The sequence below is a fragment of the Microtus ochrogaster genome, chromosome 24 (genome assembly GCF_000317375.1).
Source record: "Microtus ochrogaster isolate Prairie Vole_2 chromosome 24, MicOch1.0, whole genome shotgun sequence".
Lineage (NCBI taxonomy): Eukaryota > Metazoa > Chordata > Mammalia > Rodentia > Cricetidae > Microtus > Microtus ochrogaster.
In genome coordinates, this window is record NC_022024.1 from 28,173,092 (window position 1) to 28,193,041 (window position 19,950).

The 19,950-nt window shown below is 44.9% G+C and overlaps 1 protein-coding gene across 1 annotated transcript in view; it reads right to left on the minus strand.

The window, feature by feature from the left end:
* Positions 1-19,950, minus strand: part of Fgd6 (FYVE, RhoGEF and PH domain containing 6) — a 121,741-nt gene that overhangs the window by 15,723 nt on the left and 86,068 nt on the right. The window contains exons 9-14 of the mRNA XM_005358149.2: positions 14,555-14,605; positions 10,829-10,887; positions 10,677-10,748; positions 9,403-9,471; positions 8,895-8,978; positions 6,860-6,939 (exon numbers count right to left, since the gene is read on the minus strand). Of these exons, the coding sequence (XP_005358206.1) occupies positions 6,860-6,939; positions 8,895-8,978; positions 9,403-9,471; positions 10,677-10,748; positions 10,829-10,887; positions 14,555-14,605 (415 nt within the window). The remainder of the gene's footprint in view (positions 1-6,859; positions 6,940-8,894; positions 8,979-9,402; positions 9,472-10,676; positions 10,749-10,828; positions 10,888-14,554; positions 14,606-19,950) is intronic.

A 19,950-nucleotide genomic window follows, 5' to 3' on the forward strand; every position in this document is an offset into this window, starting at 1 on the left:
TGGACCTTGAGATTTCTGTCCGGTGCTCCAATTTGGGTCTCTGTCTCTGTCTCCTTTCATCGCCTGATGAAGGTTAATATTCAGGGGGATGGAAGTTTCTTTATTGTACCCCCCATATCTGGTGCCAATACCCTCCCAAGCATCCCCTAAGGTGTAAATCGTTTGTTTCTGCTGGCTTCTGCCACCCACCACACTCAACGCCAGATTTTACAGCTGTCTCTTCAGCTGCTCCTCCTTCCTACTCTAAGAGCTCATGTCTCCTTGTCTACATGATAAGTGTCCTCTCATCCCTCTGCTCCTGGGGCGTCCTTCGCCCTCCTGGGCACCCAGCACTTGGAAAGGCTGTGCCTCTCCTTGGCTCACTGGGGTCCGCTGTATGCATCTCCACTGCGATTCGGGGCATCTCCATTAAGGCACTTCCCCCTCCCTGCCCAGCAGAATTCTCTCTCTGGAGAGGTTTGTTCTTGACCCTTTTTGCTAAGTCTCCCATCTCATCTTTGCTCTGGCTCCCTTGCCACCTGCCTCTTGGCTCACTCCTGGAGCTTGATGCACCTGCCTTCTCCAATCTCCTTCCTCCTGAGACTCAAAGATTTCATTAAAGCCTCACCATCTTACTGTAAATGGTTTGGCCTCAGAATAGTCAATGGCTCAACAACGGCACACTCAACTTCCAAATTCTCAAAGGTTTGTTTTGTTTTTGTTTGTTGAGATAGCGTTGCTTTGTGTAGCCCAGGCTATACTGGAACTTATTCTGTAGACCAGGTTGGCCTCAAATTTAGAGACCCACCTGCCTCTGCCTTCCAAATGCTGAGATTAAAGGAATATGTTACCACTGATGGGCACTCGCAGATTTGTAATAATTTCTGCCACTACACACACACACACACACAAATGATCCCCAAATTTCTTATCTTTAAATTTTCTCTGTTCTACATTCTTAAAAATCCCCTATCTCTCTGCTCTCAAAAAAAAAAAAATCTCAAGGTAATGGTGTAAACTTTCTGTATTTCAAGATTTGTAAGCTTGTTGGGTATGGCTTAAAAATCTGTGAAATCTATAACAAAGCCTAAAACTTGAAACAGAAAAGGTTGATAGTTAAAAAAAATATACATGGGTAAAGTTTACTACAAATTCTTGTATGTAACTTGGATTTAGCTCTTGTTTAAAAATTTGATCTGCTACAGCATAGTGGATATGTAACTTGGATTCAATCCTTGTTTATGAAAAACAGGATTTACTAATAACAAACTTGATGACTGAAGTTTAGAGTGTACTGAGGCCAGCAGAAACTGACTTGAACATAAAGGTCTAGCTGCTCTGTCTTTGCCAACTTTGTGAACTTTTAGCTATTTGGGACAGTCACATAAGAACCTGAGATACTATGTAACGGTCCACCATGAAGGGGTCAGAAAGATGAAAGGCAGTTGGGTGGTGAGGACCTATTTTTAGCACTATAAACCATAAGCTGACTCAGTAAATAAAGGAGATTGTGTGTGGTTGTGAGTGCTCGTCCGTTACTCAGCACACCAAGTGCTGTTCCTAGTCTTCTCCCACCGGAGCTGTCTTTAACCCAACTGTAATGTGAACAGGCCAGGGAAGAGGAGCCTGCTTGGCAAACGGTATTCTGGTTTTGTATTTCTCAACCATGCCTCTCTTTCAAAACCTGTGGTTAAAGCTCATTCATGATTGGTGTCAAGACAGTTATGAAGTCATTTAAAATTTGTTTTGCATATTCAAAACTTTTAGGCACACTTTAGGTGACATAAATATGATAATCTATACATATACATGGAGAAGAAGGAGAGAAGAAAAAATCTAGGGGCTGGAGAGATGGCTCAGCAGTTAAGAGTATTCATTGCCTGCTTTTCCAAAGGTCCTGAGTTCAATTCCCAGCAACCACATGGTGGCTCACAACCATCTGTAATGAGATCTGCTGCCCTCTTCTGGCCTGCAGGCATACATGCAGGCAGATTTTACATAATAAGTTAAAAAAGATAAGCATTCAAATAAAATAAATAATTTTTTTTAAAAAAAATCTATCATAATGAGACAAACCCTTCACAATGGGAGCTTAACAATGTGAGGAAATCCCTGTGTCTTTGGGAGAGTGGTACTGAAGTATGCAAAATGACCTGGCAACTACAGTCAGGTTTAAAATACTTTAGAAAAATGTAAGAAAGCCGGGCGGTGGTGGCGCACGCCTTTAATCCCAGCACTCAGGAGGCAGAAGCAGGTGGATCTCTGTGAGTTCGAGACCAGCCTGGTCTACAGAGCTAGTTCCAGGACAGGCTCCAAAGCCACAGAGAAACCCTGTCTCGAAAAACAAAAAAAAAAAAAAAAAAAAGTAAGAAAGCCAGCCCATTGCTGCTCATCATATTATTAGCTCTGATTTTAAGCATAAACAATTCTATAAAATAAGAACAAAACAAAATTAAACAAAACTCCCAACCCTGAAGAGAGGGACATATGGATGGGCATAGGGTAGTGGTTTTGTATTTTTCCCCATTTTCCAGGGCTAGAGGATCGATCCCAGGAGGACCTCAGACCAAGAACTCTAACTATGACCTGCTACAGACCTAGCTCCCTTGTTACTGCAGAAGACACAAGAATCACTTGCCTTTCCCGTAGTATGTCCAGTAATGTACTTCCCTGATAAATGCCACTTAGGATATTTATTCATATTGAGAGAAGAAATTACAAATGATATTGACAAATCAATGGTTCCCAAATTTTTACTACATACAAAGAACAAAACAAGAAATAACACTTTTCTTTCTAAACCAAATAAAATCTGCCTGTTACTTCTACTATTCTATCATTGTTGCCAAAGACAGCTACCAATTAGTAGTTACCGTGCTCAGCCAACAGCACTAAATGCTTCCCAGATGTCATCGTTTCTCATCTTCGGAGCCCCTAGAATATCCACTGGCTCTTCCTTCCACCCCTGCATTAGCAGACATTGTCACCATGTGGACAGTGAGGAAACTGGGGACCACCAATATGAGGCCCTGGCTTTACCAAGGACAGTTTCCTGAGTCGACAGGAGACCCAAGTGGAGTGAAGGGCTTAGCCCTTCCCCACCAGATCAGTGCCATCTGGTGTGTGTTCCCTGAAGAACTACAACGCAGGAACGGACACTTAGACTTCTGGGCAAACATTTATGAATTGTTACCAGCTCTTCTTCCACCGCCCACGTTTTGCTCCAAGTAACTGAGAACAGAGAGGCAGATGGCTAATTTGAGAATTGCTGTTGGATTTTTCTGGAGCCCTGGGAGCATGAGGAATGTGATTTGACTGTACAAATCATGTCACATATGCTGTTCTTTTGTTTAATCATTCCTGGCGCTCTCTTGTGTGGGCTTCTGCCAAGACAATGTTTACCAGCTCTTGATAACACATTTCTTACAGACCACACACATTTGCCTGAAGCATCCAGTGCTGGCATCCCAGGCCTTTTGTAACACAGCAGAAGAATCTGCATCTTCCTCAAACTGACAAACAGCCCGAGTACTTTTTTTTTTTTTTAATAGAAAGCATCTATCATCAGAAGACAAATTTTTGTCAAGGAAAATTATTTTCCTCTCAATTGCAATGAATTGCTGAGAGGAAAAACTACCAATTAGGGGTTTCTGGTATATCAGACCTGGCCACACCCATGTTGGTACTGGCAGCAGGGTGCAATGCCAATGTTTAGAGGCCACATTACTGTGACTCTTCTGAATGACATTTACTGGATAGGCTAGGGACTGAGCTGTGAAGTGGACACACAAAATATACCTCAGCTAAGGGTTGACACCTTACTGCGGTGAGAAAGTAATGAGTACCGCAGAGGGACAGTTTTATGTAGGTAGCAGTCTCACAGGGAATGACAGGCTCTCTGTGCACCTCATCCAGTCTCATACTCTGGTCATCTCCAAGAGGATGGCATTCACACATATACCTCCAGTCCAGGCATCCTTCTGACACTGAAATCCTTGCATGCCTGAGGCCCCATGCTGACACTGCACATGCTCGGTATGCACCCAACCCCTGAATTTCCCCTAAACTGCTTCCTTCAAGTGCTACCGATCACAGTGAACGGTGGCACCACCCTACAGCCCATAAAGCCTGTCAGGTCTTGATGAATAACCCTGCCTTCTGCCTTCTGTGTTCAATCAATCACCTTTCCCCAAGTGCTGTCCACACGGGAGTGAAATGTTCTGTTGCATCATTCCCTGTGATAAACACCAAGTGGCTTTCCTATGCTCTTATGCTGAAGACCCAAAGCCACAAGGTCTTCCTGCACACGCTTCACCAGGTCCTCCCAGCTTCTCCTGGGTGCCTCTCGTGTCATTTCCTTGCCCACACCGCATGTTCCTTTCTACCTCAGAACCTTTGGAGTCATTGTTCCTAAGCACCGGGTGGCCCTTGCTTTTCCCTTTGCCTAGTTATCCAACACCTTCCCTCCGTGAGTCAGTGAACACAAGCCTTTAAGGCCAATCTCCATGTCCTTTCTCCCCTAAACCTAGTTTAACAACCGCCTAGCAATTAGTATTCTCCCTGTATTCTACTTAACTACAGTAATCCTTACTTTACCTGGGTTAATATTTGCTAAGTACACGGCTGCCCTAGTGGAATGCAAGTTTAGTGAAGACAGGCTCTTTAAGTCGTCCACTACACCTCCATGCCTAGCACAAGGCTTAGCCAAAGGCAGAGGCTCCATGTTCCTGACTGAAGTGATGCAATCCAAGGAGAGGAGCCCCCTGTAAAAGGCGGAAGGATGTGGAATAGGATAGCATGCAAGGAGACGCAAGCCGGAAGCCAGGTACCGACTCTCTCCAGCTATGAACGTTCTAGATGCATCGTCTGCTAAAGGGAGGCTGTTTCATTTGTTTATTAGACCTGCTGGCTGGACAAGTCACCGCAGCGTCTGCTTCAGCACCTGCTGCTGCTTCATCTTCTGCCTGCATGTTCACCTTCTGCTTGCATGCTACGAGACACAACCCCTGCTTGCCTCAATCATTCTGCCGCAGAGACTCCCCTTTCTGGACCTTCACAGAACTGAAAAGGACCTTGCTCTAGATTAGGCTTTGGCTTAAGAGAATGTTGTTACTGGTTTTGTTTTCTATCTGCTACGGAACATCTCCCATAACACATACACCTGCTTTCATTCATTTGTTCAGTGGAGTAGCGCATTTAATTGTTTTCAAGAACGTTTCCTTTCCATTTACAACTCGGCCAGCTGGCCCCAAGTGCCCAGTTTTCAGCTTGCCGGGCTTTTGACCCCTCCCTTATTAACCTTGATCACTTCTAGCTTTGGATGTCAGTGAGAAATGTGTAACTCTCCCTTTAGGTTGGGCACTCAAGGGCCACTGTAGGGTTACTTTGTCTACAAAAATAGGGAGGACATGACAGAGGGGAAATAAAGGGAAACACTCAGTTCATAGTCAGAAAAACAAACATTTCTCAATTAAGCTCAACATTATACAGAAATGCTCACGGTACCCAAAACCAACTAGATGATCACATATTATATAGTTCATGAAAACAGATACAACAATGAAAAAACTAATTATTGTATTACAGACACAGGACACAGAGAGACATTGAGTGAGCACATGCTATCAGAAAAGGGAAACTGAGGACTGAAAAGATGGCTCAGTGGTTACAAACGCTACTGAGCAATCGCGAGCACCCTCTTAACAGGCTCAGAATTCCACAGGCTCCTGTAGTCCAGTTCCAGTGGAACTGGAGCTCTACTCTGTCCTCCTTAGGTGCACAGGTGCACACACACACACCCTAATTTATAAAAAGAAAAGGAAAGGGGCATTGGAAGACTCATGGGGAGTTGCCACACACGTTCAGCTCATAGTATACAACACTGAAGTGGGCATGGTGGCGTGTGCCTGTAATCCCGGAACACAGGAGGCAGAGGACTGCTGATAACTGGGGGCCAGCTAGGCCACGTCAGGAGATCTGGACTCAAAACAAACAATTAACGAACACAAATTCAACCACACACTCTGTGCCAAGTAGAGTGAAGCGCAATAGTGAGGTGTGTCTGTGAGAGAGTTACACCACTTTGGGGTTCCTTAATGCTTGATTTTCATTTTAGCTTCCCTGTTGTTTTGGGAAAGGAAATCATGTAGTCATGGTTGGCCTCAAGCTCACTAGGTAGAGGAGAATGACCTCAAGTGACTGTGTGTGCCGTGAAACCCTTACAACATGTTTTCATCATGTGTAAGTCACTGCTGGTTTCAGTTTGAGGTTAGCCTGGTATCCTAAGGTCAAAATAGAAGCACCAATAGATCAAAAGCAGACAACTCCGATTTCTATTCTGGCTTTGTTAGCTATACTGACAGCGACTCGACGTTTTTCTAACTTGGTTTCCTAGCTTTTAAGGAGAGGTTTGTTAACTATCACGTGGGTTACGGCCCTTAAGTGACACATGAAGTCATTCTAGTGAAGTATAAAGCACTAAGTGTTCTTAAACTTGCTGTGTTAAACTACGGAAGACCTTGCAGGACTTACAAGAGGTGATCAGCACAGCAAGTTCCAGCATTACTACTCTTCTACCTAGAGGGACACTGCTGTTTCTTGCATCAGCTCTGTCATGTGCCTGATGCCATACACAAAAGGGAAGAGGCTTTAGGAAAGGAATAAATAAAATATCTAGCGGTTGACCTAAATGTTAAAAATTAAAATAAAAAAAAAAGACTATCTGAGCCAGTTATACTGCCAAAATGTCATTTCAGGAATGTGTGTGTAAGTGTATGTGACTGTGTAATGACTGCACACGCGCACGCGTGCGTACACACACACACACACACATGAGTGCGCGCACACACGCACGCATGCACGCACGCACATACACACTTACCTAGCTGACAGGATGAAAGAACGTTCCACACTTTCAATCTTTAGTTCATTCTGATAGGCTTCCTGGGTAGGCTTTCTGACCTGGAAGAAGGCACAAATGTCTGACAAACTCACTCTGTGCAAATCTGACATGTCAACAGTAGCTGACGTTGCCCAGGTCCTGGCTACTGATGTCCGCAGCCAGTCTCCCCACTCAGCTTTCTCCACCATCCTCTGCCACCTACTCTATGTTCCAGGCGAATTTAAATATTCAAATGCAGGCCTGCTGTCCCCATTTCCAAGCCTTAGGTTGATGGAGGAAGGTCATTGGTTGATTTAATAAAGAAGCTGCTTGACCTGATAGGTTAGAACGTAGGTGGGAGGAGCAGAATGCTGGGCGGAAGAGGAAGTGAGCTGCTTGACCTGATAGGTTAGAACGTAGGTGGGAGGAGCAGAATGCTGGGCGGAAGAGGAAGTGAGGTCAGAGACTCGACAGCTCTCTCTCGGGGGCAGACACCTCAGAGAGACACGATGCTCCACTCTTGCGGGCAGAGGCGAGAGCTCTGCTCTCTGAGGCACACGCGATGAAGCTCCGACCCAGGATGGACGTAGGCTAGAATCTCCCTGGTAAGCCACCTTATGGGCTACAGCAGATTATTAGAGATGGGCTAGTCCAGGTGCGAGAGTTAGCCTAGAAAAGGCTAGATAGAAATGGCCAAGCAGTGATTAAATGAATACAGTGTCCGTGTAATTATTTCGGGGTAAAGCTAGCCTTGCGGGCAGCGGGGTGCTGGGGACGCAGCCCCGCAGCTCATAATACAACATTAGGTCACAATAGTCACTTGACAGACTTCCCTTCCCAGTGTCCTAGCATGGCGGCCTAGTCATCCCTAAGCCCGTCTCTCCCCAGAAAGGCTTCCCTGATTCTCTCTCAGGTGGTGTTGTCTGTTTTATGTTTTATTCGGGGAAGGGTTTCATTATAGAGTACCAGGCGTTTCCCAGCTGTCCATCCAAAACAGTATACCAGCCGCACCTGTCGAAAGATGCGTACTCTTCTAGGCTGTGGAGGTTCACACCAGTGATCTCCACACTCAAGAAGCTAAGGCAGAAGGTGGTCTTGATTTCTAAGTTAGCCTGTGCTACAGAATCCACTCTATCTCATAAAGAGCTTGGTGTGGTTGCTCACACCTGTGATTCCAGCACTTGAGAGATCAAGGCAGGAGGATAAGGAGCTCAACACCAGCCTTGACGACATAGGCCAGCCTGGGCAATAAAATAAAAGCACAACCCAAAACCAAGCCCTTTAAAAAGACCCCGGACACACACACGGATAAATACGTGTGTGTGTGTGTGTGTGTGTGTGTGTGTGTGTGTGTGTGTGTGTGTGTATTTGAGACGACAGTCCTACCATGCTACCAAGACCTCAGAGGGTCTTGAAGCTCCTGAGCTCAAATGACCCTTCTAGCTCAGCCTCCTGCGGATGGGATTGAAGATAAATACCACCAACTTGCCTTTGGCTCTAAACTCCACTCATTCACTTACCTATTTCTGTTATATTTGGGCAGAATCTCAAGGAGCTGAAGCTAGCCTAAGACTCACTGTGTAGCCGAGAAAGCCCCTGAGATCCTGCTCCTCTTGCCTCCTCCTCCTAAGGGGCAAGAGTGAAAGTGTGTGCTGCCACTCTCTCCGTGCACTTTAACTGTGTTGGTGCGTTAGTGTGCCTGTGAAGTGGTTTCTATGATGTGCTCACAGGGGCTGTGTCTGCATCGCTGCAAAGGCTCAGGGCACGGGGAGGTTTGGGACGAGGCAGAGAGAAAATGAACCATCCTTCAATGTGCCTGCACATTATTGAGCAAATCTGTCACTATTTTTGTTTATCGCAGCTCTCAGCAAACGATGCCTTGAATAAACTAACGCAAGAGCGAGGCCCCGACAGGAACGAGCGGATGCATGGGCAGCAGCAAACAGACAGAAGAGCGAGGGGAGCGAGAAGGACGACTGTCTTACAGGTTTTCTCTGCATGTGTTGGGTGAGTAAACATGAATATGCACACGGACCTTCATTCCAGCCAGTGAGAGCATGTTGTTCAGTTTGTACATCCCAGACTGCATGGGTGTTGTATACAGCAGGGCGTCGTTAAACTGGAAGGAGAGACAGAACACAAAGGCCACTTACGGAAACCGATTCCTACGGAAACCGATTCCGGCAAAAGAGACGTCAATAACGCACAGGGGTAAAGAGAAAAGACTGCCTGTCAGAAAAATTCCAAAGCACGTGCTTCATTTCCAAGTTTTTATAAATTCTAAATCACACAGAAATACTACAATCTGCCTGAATAAATAATTTGGTTAAAACTATTCTTCCGTATATAAAACAAAATTAACTAAATTCTAAGAGAGAAACTTTTCTGATGGAGCATCCTAACAAGACCTCATCATTTCCTGCGCTTGAAACGAGCGATCTGGCTGTCAAAGGCCACCAAGCTGCTGGGTGCACTAAGCTCGTCTGCTCTCATGTCTTCCATGAAGCAGTGACCCAGACATGTCAAACCACATGGCCTCTTACCAGGAAAAACATCCGGGGCTGCATGACTTTCCGAGACAGCTTCATCAGAGTGCCTTCTTTGAGGAAAACCTAATTCATCCAAGCAAACACTCAGTTAGTGCCCCTGTCACCACACAACGACAACACACATAGGATTTCCTTCCAACATTCTCCCAGAATTGTTTCTTTGTGACTTACAATCATGGTTTCTTTCTAAACTCTACAAGAGATTTAGAAATGAGACTAAAAACAGGAGGTGGGGAGCTGGAGCAATGGCTCAGGGGATAAGACCGATAAGATTACTAACTGATATTGCAGAGTATAGCTCTCAGCAGCCTGTACCTCTAGTTCCAGGAGATCTGACACCCTCTTCTGGCCTCTGAGGGTACTGCAGGCACGTGGTGCACATACACACATAGGTTAAACACTCATATGCATAAAATAAAAATGAACAAATAAATATTTTTTTTTCAGAGAAAAAGAGAGTGACAATTTGCTCAGTTGGCAGGATGCTTGCCTAGAAGCATGACACTTTGGGTTTGATTTTTAGCGCCTCAATAAATCAGGCATGTGGTAGTGTGCTATCCTGTAATTCCTGTCTCAAAAAATGGTAAAAAGGGGCCAGTGCGAAGCTCAGTGGGTAAAGGTAATGGCTGCAAAGCCTGACAGCCTGAGTTCAGTCCCTGAGGGCCACATGGTAGGAGGGAGCCCTCCCAAGAGTTGTCCTTTGACCACTTCCTCCCACGGACGCAACTTAGCTTTTTTCTTGAAAAGATAAAAAATGGAAATAAACCAAAAGTGATAAAGAATCAATCTCACTTCCTGTACTGGTGCCAGGGGTAGTCTGGGGACTGACACATAGCTGTCTGTGTATACCTGACCTTGAGGTACATCCAACGACCTGATAATTATGTGTTGCAACTCCCTAAGTTCATTGCTTGGACCACTTCTGCGCTCTATGAGGAACATCCGAACAGTGATCTTTCCCTTCTAGGCCTCTCTACAGACTTTAAATGGCATTGCCTTCAATGCTGTGTGAGTTCAGTTGGTATTACAGAATCAAATGATCCCATTAAATACTCTGTTGGAACTCCATGGGGTCCTCTGCCTCTCTCCTAATTGAACTGGACTGCTTGTCACTGTGACTTCCGCCATGCTGTTTTGAATGGACAGAATGGTGCCTCTTAGGTCACTGAAGAGCAACATTAGTCATTCTCAAAACTAAAACAAAAATGGTTGCTGACAGTGCCCAACTACACTGCAGTGAACTGTAGAAGGTATTCTAAAACACTTACCCGCCCGGGTTGCACAATTTCGTGGTGTCCACTTAAGCTGTACTGAATCTGCATAAGCTTCTGAAAGTTGTCCTACAGAAAGACAAGGGAGAAATGAGATGGGTCTGCTTCCAGGTTCCATAGTTGTGCCAGCCCTTGATTTCCAGACTTACCCCTTGCTTCATGGTGTCGTTGGCATGGTTGGCTACCTCTATAACAACAGCTAGGGCATCTAAAACATGCAGAAATAGAAAGGGCATTTGGTTGTTACCAATGAAGCAAACAGGTTCCAATATTAAGCAGTTCCAGTTGACAAAAGACCTACTACACAGCAATTAAACGCTGGGGGCTGGGGGCTGGGGGAGGGGACCTTGGTTGTCTGTGAGTAGCTGGAACTATAGACAGTAAGATTTAGTGAGGGGATACCCAGGGGGAAATAGGAAAAAACAAAACCAACAAAACCAAGGAGCAACCCTACGGAGACCACTGACCCTGTGTTAGGTGGCTTGCTGAGATGAGATTACTCTGTTGACATTTACAGGGGCAAGGACAGACTTTACCTAGCAGCTAAGGCCTTTCCTACTAGAAACTGTCCTGGGGAACATGATTCTGATAAAGCAGGCAGGAGCTGTGCGAAACAATTATTTAAGAGAGTCAGAGACTGGGAAGGACAGCTCAATGATATAGCATGCACTTTGCACACCCAAGGCCCTGGTTCAGAGCACCGATATACCAAGACCTCCCAGAACAGAACTGGAAGGGGGCTGGGACTCAGCTTTCCTCTCTGAGACTGATTTAAAGAAATCTGAATTAGGAATAAGAGAAATCAGAAGCTCTACATTTCATCCTCAACAGAGAAGGAGAGAAAAGGGAGGGAGGGAAAGAAGAGAGGGAAGGAAAGAAGACAGGAAGGGAGAGGGAGGGAGAGAAGAGAGAGAGGAGAGGGAGAAAGAATGCCATACAAAAGCACACTAGACCTTAGCATGGAAACTCTAGTCATCGATTTGTAGGCTGGGTTATTGAGCTTTATGGCCAAGTTTTGGTTTGCAATCTGTATTAGCTCTTTGCCATTCACATGTGTTTTTAAATGTTCCAGCCCCAGCATCTTTATAGCTAGATATAAAAGAAAAGCATCTATTTAGTTATTTAGACTAGGCCTTGCCTCAAACCTGTAGTTACAGGTTGGCCTCAAATCTATAATCCTTCTGCTTCAACTGGGATAATACTGGGATTATAGGCACATACCACTAGTTAAAAGTCGATCTTTGTCTGAGGATGTGGCTGTGCCCCATTCCAAGACAGAATGTTCCTTCCATAAAGGACATGGGACACAGTGGCAGGAAGGTCCCACTGCCTTTGTTGGGTAGACAGCAGAGGAGCTAACACCCTTCCACTCTCCCTAACCTAAACAAAGATGCTTACCCTGCACATATGACACTGATATTCTGAGACACACAGAAAGATGTTAAAGGAGAAACCATGCTCTCCCACAGCTTTAGGTACTTAAGTGGTAAGCAACAAAGGAGCTATTTCTCATGCAGCCAAGGCTGGCCTTAAATTCGTGATCTTTGTGTGTGTGTGTGTGTGTGTGTGTGTGTGTGTGTGTGTGTGTGTGTGTTTGGTTTATTTCTGGAGATAGGGTTTCTCTGTGTAGCCCTGGCTGTCCTGGAACTCACTCTGCAGACCAGGCTGGCCTAGAACTCAGAGATCTGCCTGCCTTTTCCTCTCAAGCACAGGGATTAAAGATGTGCGCCACCACCGCTCCCTAAATTCTTTATCTCGATTCTGCTTCTTGAATGCTCGGATTATGTATCTGTGTTACCATGCCTGGCTCTGGGTATTCTCCTAGCACCAACCCTGGAGGTTTCTGTCTTCCTTAAACATGGGTTCTATTCATTATTACTACTTAAAAACCTTGCACGTGCATATGTGATATCCTTGGGATGGAACTTAGGGTTTCATTTGTGCTAGGCTAGGGCTCTACAACTGAGCTACATTCCCAACCTTACTGCTGTTAGAAAGGAAAGCAGGGTCTCCCTGTATCTGACGCTACCTTCCCAGCGCATGCTCATGGTTCCCTGCAGATGCCCATCTCCCTGGAGTGCTGCAATGTGCAGTGAGCAGGGCTGAGAACCTTAGGGTTGAGTGGATAAATAAAGATGCTGCTATGTGGTCACCTGGTCTTCACTCTATAATTCTACTCTCTGGGTACCATCTCCTTAGTGAGAGATGCTGCTGACTCTACCCTTGGCTGTACTTCAAAGATGTATTTGCTTAGCCCTCTCCACCCCTCCTCAGTACAGTGTAGCCCACAGTTGCCCTCCACACCATGCACTGCTCTGCTCCGGACCACAGTGCACCCCACTGCTTGCTGCTCATTCACTCTGTGCTTCTTTGCAGGCGGGTAATCTCCAGGAATCAAGATCTTCCATCTCAAACTCTGCTTGCTTCATCTACAGAATCAGGGACTAATGTCCATGAGGGCAGAAGTCCTGGGACATGAACAGAGGTCTCTTTGGGCTCTGATTGTCAAGACCTCTATAAGAACTGTGTAAGGGGGTGCCTTGTGCATGCGGAGCAAGTGTTAGACTGCTGACCTACGACCTCAGCTCTTACACGGATTTCTTCATGAGACAGACTCTGGTCAGGAGTGTTTCCTCTTCCTCCTGCCTACGCCAGCTCAATTACTGCCCTACTTTCCCTCAGCCAGTCTTCTCTGCCTCTGCTACTATCCTATTTCCCTCTTTCCACAGGACTACGGACAGCTCAGGGCAGCTGTACTCTAAAGCTACTGCCTGTATTCTTTATTTGATGGAGCTTTCAAACTTCTTCATCAACTGTACAATGTTTTCACTGAAGACACGAAACATTGTTTAGGCAACCTCGAACTTTTCTTTTGAAATAAAATGTTTTTAAAAGTTCACCTCTGAGCTGTGGGTATCACTCAGTGGTAGAGCATTTGCTTAGCATGTGCCCTGAATTGAATTTATAGCATCACCAACAATAATTACACCAAAGAAACTAAGCTGTGAGTAAGGCACAGGCTTATAATCCCAGCATTCAAAAGAGGCTGGGGCAAGAGGACCACGAGTTCGAGGTCACTCTGCCTCAAAACAAAACAACAAGACTTGGAGGCACAGATGTGTAACAGCATTGAGAACACAGAGTTGGGAAGAATAGGAGTTCAAGGTCATCCTTGGCTATATAGCAACTTTTAAAAGTCAAACTATATTACAATCAAACCTTGTTTTAAAAATTGATTATGAGACAATGATTATGAATCTTGCCCTTGTGTGGGTGGGGTGGGGTGTTGAGGTTTAAGAGGGATGTAGCCTCTAGCAATAAATGTTCTCCAAATGAAAGGCTATTTAGATTTTATCCTTTTATAGGTTGCTTTGTTTGTTTGTAGCCAGGGTGTCAATCTGTCGCCCAGGCTAGTCTCAGACTCTTGGCAATCCTTACTTAGCTTCCCAAGTACTGGGATTACATGTGTATGTCACCACGCCTGGCTTAAACTTTAGCCTTGACTTGTGGTTTAGTTACTTCAGAGAAATGATTTCCGAGTTTGAAATGGATCATCCGGCTCAGTGTCTGGTTCTTTCAGATGGAGAAATGGACCTCCACAGATTGAACGACAGAGCACACAAGGAAGAAACTCCGGCTAGGCCAGGCCCACCCCCACACTCCTCAAGGCCAGCCTGGGGGTCTCCAGGGACCGACATCACCTGCCTCCAGTAGCACTTGGCCTCTTCCCCTAGTTACCGTCTCATCTGCCTGAGGGAACTTTTAAAAAGGAGTTTTGTATAAGGGTTTTGTTCAAAGCATATTTTTCCTTCCCAGGTCTAAGTCAACACAATAGAAAAGCTTTTGTACTGCAGAAGGCTGCAAAGGCTAGTTACCGTGGGTGTCCCTGTGGTCCGCAGAGTCTTCTAGGAGGTTCTTTAAATAGTCTAGAAGAGAACAAATCAGAGTAATTAGAACCATGCCACATGGACAACTCCCAACTCATCTTTCTAATGTAACACTACAGTTTTATTTTTAGCTCAACTATGGTAAAACAAAACCCTGAAATCTGGCACATAGAACCAGAACTATAGACTATAAGACAATGGTTCTCAACTTTCCTAATGTTGTGACCCTTTAATATAGTTTCTAACACTGTGCTGATCACCAACCATAAACTATTTTCACTGTTACTTCATATCTATAATTTTGTTACCATTATGAATCATAATACAAATATCTGTATTCTTTACTATAGAGCTATAGTAATAGGAACAGCTTGTTATCAGCATAAAAAAAGACAGGTGGACCGATGGAATCATATTGAAGACCCTGATATTAATCCACATACCTATAAACACCTGATTTTTGACAAGGAAGCTAAACTTATACAATGGAAAAAAGAAAGCATCTTTAATAAATGGTGTTGGCATAACTGGATGTCAATTATAGAAGACTGCAAATAGATCCCTATCTGTCGCCATGCACAAACCTCAAGTCCAAATGGATCAAAGATCTCAATACAAATCCAGACACACTGAACCTCATAGAAGAGAAAGTGGGAAGTACCCTTGACTGCATGGGCACAGAAGACCATTTCCTAAATAAAACACCAGTAGCACAGACACTGAGAGAAACAATAAATGGGACCTCCTGAAACTAAGAAGCTTCTGAAAAGCAAAGGACACAGTTGATAAGACAAAGTGGCATCCTACAGAATGGGAAAACATCTTCACCAACCCCATATCTCCAAAATATATAAAGAACTCAAGAAACTAGACATCAAAATACCAAAACAATTCCATTTAAAAATGGTGTACAGATCTGAACAGAGAATTCTCAACAGAAGAATCTAAAATGGGAGGAAGATGCTTAAGGAATTGCTCAACATCCTTAGCCATCAGGGAAATGCAAACCAAAACAACTCTGAAATTCCATCTTACACCAGTCAGAATGGCTAAGATCAAAAACACTGATGACAGGTTATGCTGGAGAGGTTACAGAGTAGGGGAAACACTCCTCTGTTGCTGGTGGGAGTGCAAATTTGTACAGCCACTTTTGGAAATCAGTCAAGATGGTTTCTCAGAAAATTGGGACTCAATCTACCTTAAGACCCAGGAATACCACTCTTGGGGGATATACCCAGAGGATGTTCAATCATACAAGAACATTTGCTCAACTCTGTTCATAGCAGCATTATTTGTAACAGCCAGAACCCGGAAACAACCTAAGTGCCCCTCAACTCAAGGACGAATAAAGAAGATGTGGTACATTCACAAATGGAGTACTACTCAGCAGTAAAAAACAATGACATCTTGAAATCTGCATGGAAATTGATAGCACTAGAAGACCGTACCGAGTGAGGTAACCCAGACCCAGAAAGACAAACATGGTATGTACTCACTCATAAGTGGATATTAGACATAAAGCAAAGACAGGCTAATCAGCCTAGAGAACACAACCCCAGAGAAGCTAGATAACAAGGGGAATCCTAAGAGAGTCATACATGGATGCCCCTAGGAAGAGGAAATAAATCTCCCGAGAAAACTGGGAGTGTGGGGGAAGGAGAAGGGTGGGTAGAAGGGGAAGGGAGAAGGGGAGAGAGAAGGTGAAGGAATTAGATGGTTGAGACGGAGGAAGGACGTAGAGGGAGAGCAAAAAAGGAGATATCTTGATTGAGGGAGCCATTATGGGGCTATCCAAAAACCTAACACTAGGGAAATTTCCAGGAATCCATAAGGATAACCCCAGATAAGACCCTAAGCAATAGTGCAGAGGGTGCCTGAACTGGCCTTGCCCTGTAGTCAGATTGATGACTACCTTGTCATCATAGAATCTTCACCCAGCAACTGATGGAAGCAGATGCAGAGAACCACAGCTAAGGACTGGGCCAAGGTTCCAGAGTCCAGTCAAAGAGAGGGAAGAGGGATTATATGGGCAAAGGGGTCAAGACCATGATGGGGATACCCACAGAAACAGCTAACGAGCTAGTGAGAGCTCGCAGACTCCTGATTGACAGTGGGAGAATGTGCATAGGCAGTTGTGTGGCTGGGGGCAGTCTGTGGGGCCACTGGCAGTGGGACCAGGATTTATCCCTTGTGCTTTAACTGGCTTTTTGGAGCCCATTCTTTTTGGCGGGATACCTTGCTTAGCTTAGATATAGGGAGGAGGGCCTTGGTCCTGCCTCAAAGTGATGTGTCAGACTTTTCAACCTAAGAATCTACCAATACTCAGGACACCAAAGTAACTCCCATGTGTGCTAAGCCAGCATTTTGCAAATGCAGACACCTCTGCCCCCAGAGCACATCTGTCAATGTCTGCACAGTCTCAGCTAGGGTGAAGGGTGCTACTGGCATCTGCTGGTTAGGGATGCAGGTGGACATCATTGATTCAGTCTCACAACAGATAACCCCAATGTCAAAGTTGCTGAGAAACCCTAATCTAGACAGAGATGGTGTGTAAATAAACACCATGGTGCACTGTGTCTCACAGTCCGGGAAAGGGTTCTAGTTAATGAATCTCTAATACCCCAACGTATGCCATGGACTTCAGACAACACTGACTTCTCTGTTGAGAAAAGCTGGATGTCCTTGTTATCCACCCAATTTCTTTCTTTAGAACTTACCCCTGCCCCCCCGCTACATGGTCCATTACTCACTTTTCTCCCTTTCTTGCTATTACATAAAACAGACTCCTTGTCCTTAACTAAAATTTGGTTGGGCACAGTTCAAATACTTCCCATGTAGTTCCTGGCTCCCTGCTTTCTATCTCTAACTGCTCTCCTGGTGAACCCCTTCTATCTTTACAAATAAAATCTGACTCGTGGTGTGGGAAGTCCTTATGTATATGTGTTGCTTTTATTGGTTAATGAATAAAGCTGTTTTGGCCAATGGCTTAGCAGAATAGAGCTAGGCGGGAAAACTAAACTGGGGGAACTAAACTGAATGCTGGGAGAAAGAAGGCAGAGTCAGTGAGACGCCATGTAGCCGCCATCTGGAGGAGACAGACGCCAGAACCTTGTTGGAGTCTGAGTGGTTGGGGAGACAACAGATTTACATTGTTCATAGTCTGTGGTGTGTGTGTGTGCATGCGTGCACATATGCATGTGTTGTGTGTGTGTGTAGTGCTGGGGATGGAACCCAGGGCCTTGGACATGCTTAGCACATGGTCTATCACTGAACTACATTCCTGGTTTTCAACTGATAGTTTCCAAGGCTCTTCTCGGATCTCCCTTCCCTGCTAGAAAACTTTCCATCCGAAAGCAATGTTTTCCCCTTTAAACAGGACACGACATGGCAATTAATCACTTTAGGCAGTGTCTCATTTGCAGAATTCACATCCCATCACCCACAACCACGCAGCAAGTTCTCTAAATAAAGGCTGAAGTCAGTAATACGGATGCCGCTAGAAGTGCAGAAAAGGGGAAGATGAAAAGCACATTAGAAAACTGAGTGTATCAGATCCAATCTCTGCCTAGCAACAGCACAAACAGATAAAATGTCAGCCTGTAGATTTGCAAGTCATGTTCACAAACAACTATGGGAACATGGATGTTAGCATTAGTTTTCCAAAAGTAATAATGACAGATACACTCAAGCTGCAGGAAGTGCTGGTCTCTGGGACATCGATCCAGGAGCCCACGGAGTCTGGATATGTGCATTATAAATATCCTGACAGGTGTTGTGGATGACCACAGGAAGCTCCCCTGAGGCATGGCAAAGCTTCCTTCTTGCCAGGAAGGTCACTAGTAGGAAGGCATGCCTCTGATGAAACATGTATGGAAGAAATCATGAAATCACTGCATTATATTGCTGCTACAATATGCTGAGCCTCCTCTCAGAGATTAAAAAAAAATGCTTAGTAAACCTGATGCAGAGGCTCACACCTGTAACTCTTACTCTTAGGAGCTTGAAGCCAAAGGATAGCCTGGAGTCTAAGGCTAGTGGAGACTGTATGGTGAGTTTCAGACTAGCCTGGGCAACCGAGAGAGGATCTGCCTAAGTAAAACAAAACAAGCTATTCTCACATTGACTATGCTCAGAATGCATTCCATATATAAGCCGTGTTGGATGAATCTGTATTTTAAAATCCTATGGCTGAAAGTGCTGGTGCTAAGGCCCTATATAGTGCTTCATGCCTGTAATTCCAGCACATGGGAAGCTGATGAGCTCAAGGCTAGCCTCCAGTACAGGGAGACACTGTCTCGGAAACAGACAAATCAAGTGTTAGGGTTGCAGCTAACTTACCCTTCTTTGTTTTTTTAACATTGATTTATTTATTCTATGTGTGTTTTGTGAGGCACAGGCACAATGTCCATGTGTAGGTCAGAGGACAAATTTTAAGGGCCGATTCTTTCCTTCAATCGTGAGGGTTTGGGGATTGAACTCAGGCCCTAAGAATGGCAGTAAACACCTTTGCCCCTGAGTCATCTTTCCAGCCCAAACTTCCCCTTGTAATTGCTATTCCTAACGGCCAAGTGGTTTTCCCTAACTTGTAATTAGCTGAAGAGTCGGGGTAGGAAAGCAGATTTACTTCAATGTCAGACTTACGGCAAGTTCCTCTTCCTTTCAGTTTTTGTTCCTTTATATAGAAGAACATGTCTGCAAATGCAATCATTTCTTTATCCCAAGAAAGCTGCCTATAAGACGTGCATATTAGGAAATCCTGACCTCAGAATCATTTCCAGCGCCTGATAAGCATCTAAGTTGCATTTGTTTGTTTGTTAGTTTGGCTGGTTGGTTGGTTTGCGTTTGGGCTATTCAAACTAGACTGCTGGCCTGCCAGCCTGAGCCTTTAGAACAGGGGCCCAGTACAGTTGCTACACAGAAAATATACTAAAGAGGCTGTTATAATGAGCTATTCTTTTAAATTATTTACTTTATGTGCAGTGGTGTTTTGCCAGCATGTCTGTCTGTGAGAGAATGTCAGAACCACTGGATCTGGAGCTGCAGACAGTTGTGAGCCACCATGTAGGTGCAGGGAATTGAATCTGGGTCCTCTGGAAGAGCAGCCAGTGCTCTTAACCATTGAGCCATGGCTTCAGCCCAGCTACAAGTTATTAATCAGGAAAGGAATGCAGATAAGTCAGTCTTCTGCCAGTTTTAAGGATGTGATACTGGTCTCTACAATTCAGCTTTGCAACTCATCCATCCATCCATCTGTTGAAATAAGAGCGCCGGGACTGAGTCCCAGGCACCCGGCCGCCTGCATGGCTAGCTTAGCTTATGCCCCGAAATAATTACACGGAAACTGTATTCTTTTAAACACTGCCTGGCCCCAATAGTTCCAGCCT